Source organism: Etheostoma spectabile, unplaced genomic scaffold (assembly GCF_008692095.1).
Source record: "Etheostoma spectabile isolate EspeVRDwgs_2016 unplaced genomic scaffold, UIUC_Espe_1.0 scaffold00002529, whole genome shotgun sequence".
NCBI classification, from domain to species: domain Eukaryota; kingdom Metazoa; phylum Chordata; class Actinopteri; order Perciformes; family Percidae; genus Etheostoma; species Etheostoma spectabile.
Genome location: NW_022602910.1, coordinates 102,275 through 110,886, shown reverse-complemented (window position 1 = coordinate 110,886; position 8,612 = coordinate 102,275). Strand labels below are relative to the sequence as shown.

Here is an 8,612-nt window from a genome sequence, read left to right as displayed (position 1 = left end):
CACTGTTGACAGCTGGTCCATGTCTTTAACTGTCTATGGAGATGTGAGCACAGGCTGTGAGTCGCGCATCTGCAGAACAGCCGGCATCTTTGACAGCTAGCTACGGCTACACCGCTTGGACAAACCACACGCGATGTGATTTGTGGATATTCGCTAATTATGTAACGTTATACAGTCTATATTATAAGCTGTTTCATTCCTGTTGAAGTTGTCTTGGAAATGTATGGGTATTTGTGTATTAATGAATCGTAGGATACCAACCATAGATGAATTTGAAGAAACCAACATCCAACAGGGGGCGACTAGTCATGGTGGTGACAAAAACACTAGAAAAGAAATATTTCCTCTTCCGGGTCGGCTTCTCTTCCTTTCTTGTCGGCCATTTGTCATATACGGTGTGTATTCATCGAGCTCTCTTCTTTGAAACGCTTAAAATGCAGGTTCTGTCCCTACGTACCCGCTATTTTCTTAAACTTTGTCAAAGTTAAGGTGACTATGTGGTCGTAGATGGCATTTGGTTGGTGTTTACGGCAAAAGTGATGTGTAGATATCGGACGTAAAGGTCGAGTGTGTGAGCAGCCACATGCGGCCGTGATGTGTGCTAACTGATGAGCTAGCTGGCTAACTGGTTGCATTTACTGGGTTTTGTGTAACTTTGGATGTTAATATATTATTGAAAAGAAACCGATCTTATGTTTTACAATGAACCTTTTACGAAGCATTTGGGACAAGCGACTCTTAAAACAAGAACAAGAAAGCCCGACTTTTCTCATGTAAATGTTTTTTTTTTTCAGATTTGTAGCGCGTGTACAAGCTGTAACCATGCAGAACGACGCTGGTGAATTTGTGGACCTTTACGTTCCACGTAAATGGTGAGTACAAATAAAAACGTTAGTGACGTTAACGTCGAGCGAATACGATCATCAAATGTTTATGGTGTCAGATAAAAGGCCCTGTTTCAAGCTTTGTGCGTTATATCCAGCTGTTTCATTGTGCTTTTTTAGTTTGTCACTAACATTCAACATCAGCACATCTGGAGAGACATGCTTTCACTGGACAGGGAGGGGATGGATAAGAGTTGTCTAAACGAAAAAGAAACATTTAAAAAAAGTAAAGTAATTAAACTTTCAGCTGTCTAATATTTTCTACTGAGATTAAGTGGAGTAGAGCTATACAAAGGAATACAGAGAAAATGCTAAATTGCAAGTACCTCACTGTTTGGGTGGGGTGGGGGGTGTCCTACCCCACTAAAAGAATGACAAAATTGTATAACTAGATATAAAGCTGTGTTCACACATTATGGCATTTTGTTTCTCACCTTTTAATTAAATTTAATTAAAGTTTAATGTTCCAACACTAGTCGGTACAGAGAGCAGCGGAGTGGTGTGTATGACCTGCCGAGATCTACTCTAACAGCGTAAAAATGTTGTCTATGATCCATTTCTGTGTAATAGGGCCCCACACACCTTGTGTGAAAACAGTGTCATTTCCTTTAAATTATCCCACCGATAAACAGGAAATGACTTAATGACTGGCAGTGAGCGTGTTGGCAGTCTGTTTTTATTTCTTGTTTTCCATCCAAAACAGCGTAAGAAACCACAATCCCAAAGCAAAAGCTCTCCGTCTCGCCTGTGATTCACACAATCTTACACAGTGGGACGCAGCAGTGTGAGGCGGTTAAAGAAACATTTAACGCCCCCGTATGTTATGTATGCAACCTTCTCCTATTTTCAACTATTGCTAAATAGTTGTGATGAGTTCTAATGGACGGAACATTTTTTGATTGTATTGTACTAATACCAAAGTTCAATTCTAATATGAAATTTGCTATAAAAGACTGATTTGTGGCATCTGTATCAGTGCAGTATTTCATCATAAATATTGCGATACCATGCTGTTTTTTTTTTTTTTCCCACCCCTTAATGTTAACAGAAATTGTTACATTGAGAGTCAGCCAAAAGCTTTGTTATGCAGAGTATCAGTGTGAATGATGGTGACAATAAGTTAAAATGTTGTACGTGTGTATTGCAGCTCTGCTAGCAACAGAATCATTGGCGCCAAGGACCACGCCTCTGTCCAGCTCAACATCGCTGAGGTAACATGGGAAACTTATGAGTCTTATTTTTTATATCAACTAAATAGATACGAAAGACTCTGTTTTAAACAACACCAATACCTGTAGTAATATCTCAGTGTTTTGGGTATAAACTTCTATTAAATGTTTTTTTTTTTATTCAGCTAAACTAAGCCAAATCATGGTGTTAATGTAAGCGAACGATAACATGAATAAAATTCATTACTCTATTAGTGTTTGGTCAGGTCCTGTGTGTGTGTGTGTGTGTGTGTGTGTGTGTGTGTGTGTGTGTGTGTGTGTGTGTGTGTGTGTGTGTGTGTGTGTGTGTGTGTATATATTTTCAATAAAGAATGTCTTTAGCTTAAGCTCAGTCTTTTAGTCAAAGCCCCACTACTGTTGGTATGTGGCAGCTTATTTGTGAATCAGTTTTTATATGACAACCTGCAACTTGTAATAAGGTGGCTCAACAACACATGCTATACCGTCTAAATTCACTTTGTTTGTAGTTGTTACACAAAGAATAGGCTCAGTGTTGGTTTGAGTATTTGCATGGAGTTTGTCACAAGAGTTAACCACAACAGCATCATGGGAGAGAGGTTGAATAGTTGAGGGGGGAAACTGATGCTGTAACATAATGTGAAGCTGGACTATATCAGTCATCACAAATAGGTTCCATAGCATGGAAACTGGAATATGATTGGCATAGTTCTGTCAGCAATTAATAGACCATGACAGACTTTAGCTGTCAGTGAGTAATGCACTTATTGTCTGAGGGCCATACCCCTCTATGTTGCTTGTTAACAATTTATTACAAATCACATGTGTGGCTGCTAGTATAAATGTAACATAAATGTAACCTCTATATATATATATATAGGCAGTAAATACTGTTTCTTTTCCAATGCACTTCATTTGATATAAACTTTTGGAAATGTCTACATGTGTGATAAAGCCTGCATACATTTAATCGTTTAAAAGGTAAATAATTGTTGTGTGGTAACATATAACCTACAGATTGTTTTGAAAAGTACACAAAATCCCAGGCAGCAGTAATATAGCTTAGACAGAGAATGTATAGTCACAGTGTTGCACAGCTATTCTAAAGTCTTTTTGGTTTTCACATTGCTCAAGTGTTACTAGAAAACTGGCTGCATGAAACTGAAGGACAAACTTACAAAACTGAAATTGCACAACATGCATTTAAAAATGGTAAAATATATCATAAACTTAGCTAAGAAACTGCTAAAACACTACTATGGTACCTTTTCAAGATGCCAATTGGTTGTGAAACTTATTTATAAATATCTTTTATTTGAAGATTGAATTTCAGGTTTTGATATGCAACAGTTATTTGGACTTCAGATGTTCTCATCTGGTGTGCTCTGTACTCTGCAGGTCGACAAGGTGACCGGTCGCTTCAATGGTCAGTTCAAGACCTACGCCATCTGTGGCGCCATCCGCAGAATGGTAAATATCAGCTCAATCTGTTGCATGGCACGTTCATTGCTGTCTTGCACACCCATAGCATTGTCAGTCATCAGGAAGAGGGTTTAGGAGAGAATTATAAGCAGCCGCGACAGCCAAAGTGGGGGCAGTGCCTTTGCCTCGCCATTTTACACCCCTGCTGGTGTCATCCCATCGCAAGTTGGTCTGTAGTTTACATCTGTCGCTTTTGTACTTAAAAATATGAGTTGATGCAATCTTTATTTCTTTCTGTATGAGGGTTTAACACAAAGTGCAGTTTTTAGTAATATCATCTGTAGTTTTGTAGTACAGAATTATTTTTTTTTTAAACCTTTGTCTTGAGTAATAGACTTTAAACATAGATACACTACCGTTCAAAAGTTTGGGGTCACCCAAACAATTTTGTGTTTTTCTGAAAAGTCACTTATTCACCACCATACGTTGTGAAATGAATAGAAAATAGAGTCAAGACATTGACAAAGTTAGAAATAATGATTTGTATTTGAAATAAGATTTTTTTTTTTTTTTACATCAAACTTTGCTTTTGTCAAAGAATCCTCCATTTGCAGCAATTACAGCATTGCAAACCTTTGGCATTCTAGCTGTTAATTTGTTGAGGTAATCTGGAGAAATTGCACCCCACGCTTCCAGAAGCAGCTCCCACAAGTTGGATTGGTTGGATGGGCACCTCTTGCGTACCATACGGTCAAGCTGTTCCCACAACACCTCAATGGGGTTCAGATCTGGTGACTGCACTGGCCACTCCATTACCGATAGAATACCAGCTGCCTGCTTCTGCTCTAAATAGTTCTTGCACAATTTGGAGGTGTGTTTAGGGTCATTGTCCTGTTGTAGGATGAAATTGGCTCCAATCAAGCGCTGTCCACTGGGTATGGCATGGCGTTGCAAAATGGAGTGATAGCCTTCCTTATTCAGAATCCCTTTTACCCTGTACAAATCTCCCACCTTACCAGCACCAAAGCAACCCAGACCATCATATTACCTCCACCATGCTTAACAGATGGCGTCAGGCATTCTTCCAGCATCTTTTCATTTGTTCTGCGTCTCACAAACGTTCTTTGTGATCCAAACACCTCAAACTTGGATTCATCTGTCCACAACACTTTTTTCCAGTCTTCCTCTGTCCAATGTCTGTGTTCTTTTGCCCATCTTAATCTTTTTCTTTTATTGGCCAGTCTCAGATATGGCTTTTTCTTTGCCACACTGCCCTGAAGCCCAGAATCCCGCAGCCGCCTCTTCACTGTAGATGTTGACACTGGTGTTTTGCGGGCACTATTTAATGAAGATGCCAGTTGGGGACCTGTGAGGCGTCTGTTTCTCAAACTAGAGACTCTAATGTACTTATCTTCTTGCTCAGTTGTGCAACGCGGCCTCCCACTTCTTTTTCTACTCTGGTTAGAGCCTGTTTGTGCTGTCCTCTGAAGGGAGTAGTACACACCGTTGTAGGAAATCTTCAATTTCTTAGCAATGTCTCGCATGGAATAGCCTTCATTTCTAAGGACAAGAATAGACTATCGAGTTTCAGATGAAAGTTCTCTTTTTCTGGCCATTTTGAGCGTTTAATTGACCCCACAAATGTGATGCTCCAGAAACTCAATCTGCTCAAAGGAAGGTCAGTTTTGTAGCTTCTGTAACGACCTAAACTGTTTTCAGATGTGTGAACATGATTGCACAAGGGTTTTCTAATCATCAATTAGCCTTTTGAGCCAATGAGCAAACACATTGTACCATTAGAACACTGGAGTGATAGTTGCTGGAAATGGGCCTCTATACACCTATGTAGATATTGCACCAAAAACCAGACATTTGCAGCTAGAATAGTCATTTACCACATTAGCAATGTATAGAGTGTATTTCTTCAAAGTTAAGACTAGTTTAAAGTTATCTTCATACGTACAGTGCTTTTCCTTCAAAAATAAGGACATTTCAATGTGACCCCAAACTTTTGAACGGTAGTGTATATCGATCGGTACGGGTATGAGTGGTACAGTTATAAGTTTTTCTTAAACACAAAACACCCCGTCCCTGCCCACCCCATCCTACCCTGACTGGACCAAATAAGGTGTTAACAATACAATTAGAAAGCAAAATCAAACTTAGAATTAGGGCTGAACAATATTGTGTTTTAGCATAGGCATCGCAATGTGCGCATGCGCATTAGTCACATCGAAGGACGTTGCGATGTTGATGCTCCTTTTTTGTTGCTTGATAGAAAAGTAAACTTTCACCTTTCTCCTTTTACATTACCGTCCGGCCCTTCCGCTTTTAAGCCAGGCAGCCATGTGGGCAACATGTGTATGTGACGTTAGTCCAAAGGGGTTTGTTATGGGAAGTGAGGCTCTCGTGGTACCGTGCCGTAGCGGCTGACACAGTGATGCTTATAGTTTTGATGGGTAGTCAGTGAAGCTACAGCAGTAAATGTTTAATGTTCGCTGCAAATACAAACTAAATCACCTGATTAATGCAACATAATTACGTTTCCCGGCCATTTCCCCCCGCAGAAAGCTGCTACTAGCCAGGCTAAAGCTAATATAGTAAGCCTAAAGAAACAAGCAGAAAGCTGCTACCAGCCAGGCTAAAGCTAATATAGTTAGCCTAAAGAAACAAGGCGGCGTCCATCTGTCCCAACTAACGTTACGGTTCGGAGCCGCAAACCTGGAAACATAACAAAACGTTGATAGTATTATATGAATACAATGGTGTCATTCTAGTCAACCAGCATATTTCTACCTAATTTCCCTCTCCAAAACCAATTCAGAAGAGTAACATTAGTCACAGCGCTTACTTGCTTTGGTGTTTGTAAAGTATTAAAAGTTCACCAAATAATGGTTCACATTAGAAAAGATTATTTTTCATTTTCTTCTATGTAGATGCACTCTCTAGAAAATCACCGCAATAGTTGAGAATGATTTTATTATTTAAAAATAGAGCTAGTTATGTAATCTTTTTTTTTTATCGCAATATATATCACAGGGGGGAAAAAATCTGTTCATATACACGTTAGAGTGGTCTAGACTAGGGATGAGCGAGTACAGCATTATCTGTATCTGTATCAGTTTACCACATTAATTATCTGTATCCGGATCCGTACTCGGGCGGGGCCTAAACCGGAAGTGGTCAGATGTAACCCGGAAGTGGGTCGGGTTGTCTTGAAAGGGGGGGGGCTTTAACCGGTATGTTATTTTAAGCATGCAATTGATATGGGTTGATCAGAAATTGTTATATTTATTGCTGATTAGAAAACTATTTCCATGACAGCATCAGCATTGAGTGTCATTGGTGTTGTCATGGTAACAAACTATATAGGCCTACAGTATATAACAAGTTTTGCAACAAATACAGCAATGTGCTTGCAATTATTAAGTAAAATGTAATGAACAAGAGTTTTCATACTCAATAATATAATTTTGTTTTTTAACTTTTAATTTTTCTATGATCAGTGTGATCATTTATTTATTTTTGGTTCTTTTTTTATTTTCACACTCAAAGACAAACACACTCAATTGTGAGTGTGTGTGTCTGTGAGTGAGTAAAAGATACAGAGAGAGAGAGAGAGAGAGAGACAAAGAGAGGGGGGGGGTGGAATGTGTTTGTGTGTGTTTATCTTAATTTGTAATGTTATTCATTTATACCGCAATTGCTTTTTATTTTTTTTTATAAAACACAGCAAGAAAGTTTCAGACACTCAAAAAAACTGGTTAGAGCCAGCAGGCAGTTTAAAAAAAAAAAAAAAAAAAAAACTCCGACGGCAGAGATGCAACGCGAGTCCCATTCTACCAACACCATGTCTAAACAAACCCCACGTTACCAGAAGTCTCCTGGGGACTAGGTACTAGTTCAAACCGAAGTATAAAACAAACCTGAAGCTGAAGAAACCCTAAATGTTAACAGGAAAGCCCACAGACCTGAAGGGTAGAGCTGTTCACTTCTCCACGCCCTGAGTGCGTGTGAGAACAGCCGGTGGGACACAACAACAGAAGGAATCTGTGTGTGTAGGGAGGGGCGCTGGGACTAGCCTATCACAGAATAGTGTAGGGGAGGGGCGCTGGGACTAGCCTATCACAGAATAGTGTAAGGGAGAGGCGCTGTGACTGGCACTGTGACTAGCCTATCACAGAAAGGAGACACAGTCGGTGGAGACTTTCACTGAATCAGAGCACGGATATTGACTCACATTACTCGTATGATACTTGTACTCGGCAAAAGTGCTTTATCCGTACCGGATACTCGTTTCAGCCGAGTATTCGGCTCATCCCTAGTCTAGACCTAACTGAACTAGATCTGTAAAGTGTCTTGAGATAACTCTTTTCTCTCATGTCATAAAATTGCCTTCTACATGCTGAAAGCATTTATCTCCCCCCCCCCCCCCACACACAGGGCGAGTCTGATGACTCCATCCTGCGGCTGGCAAGAGAAGATAGCATTGTTGCAAAGTAAGAACCTGTTCTCAAATGTTATAACTTTGGCACTTTCGGCCTTTTTCACAGCAGACATTTTGACATATGATAATAAAAGGAAAAGCTATTGTAAGACTGTCCCAGTAAGCCATGCACTGTACCATAAGGCTGCATGGCACCGTGGCGGATCTCTTAATTTAATATATGGTTAGACGAAGTAAAAATGTATCCAAAACTTTTTACTTCTTTAAAATTATGACTTTTATTATTGTGTAATGTAGGAAGGACTTTAACTGTTTTGCCAGTAAAGTTAACTTTAATGAGAGCATATTTCCACTTTAAGCCCTGAGGCTGTAAGTGAAGCAGCCTATTCTTACTGTCCCCTGTGAGTGTGTTGATTTGAGAAAATACTACAGAAGAAAACATTTAAGACTTTTATACTATAATTTCACATTTTGATGGCTGTTGGTAAAATTGTATCTTTTGTTTCTTCTGCAATTTCAAACAGGATATTTTATCAAGTTAAAATCAGTGTCTGTTGGTTTGGATTTGACAGTATAATAATTGTCTCCTCTTCCCCTGGTTTGCCTCACAGGAACTTCTAAGTGTGATGCTGGAGCAGTGGACACTGTGAGAATAAAATGAAAAACCAAAAA

At 39.5% G+C, this 8,612-nt stretch overlaps 1 protein-coding gene across 1 annotated transcript; it reads left to right on the top strand.

Moving 5' to 3' along the window:
• The first annotated feature begins 276 nt into the window (after positions 1 to 276).
• On the top strand, positions 277 to 8,612 carry rps21 (ribosomal protein S21). Its single transcript, XM_032507419.1, has 6 exons — positions 277 to 395; positions 795 to 872; positions 2,032 to 2,095; positions 3,470 to 3,541; positions 7,937 to 7,992; positions 8,552 to 8,612. The coding sequence occupies exons 2-6, from the start codon at positions 823 to 825 to the stop codon at positions 8,559 to 8,561; spliced, it is 252 nt and encodes an 83-aa protein (XP_032363310.1). The 5' UTR covers positions 277 to 395; positions 795 to 822; the 3' UTR covers positions 8,562 to 8,612.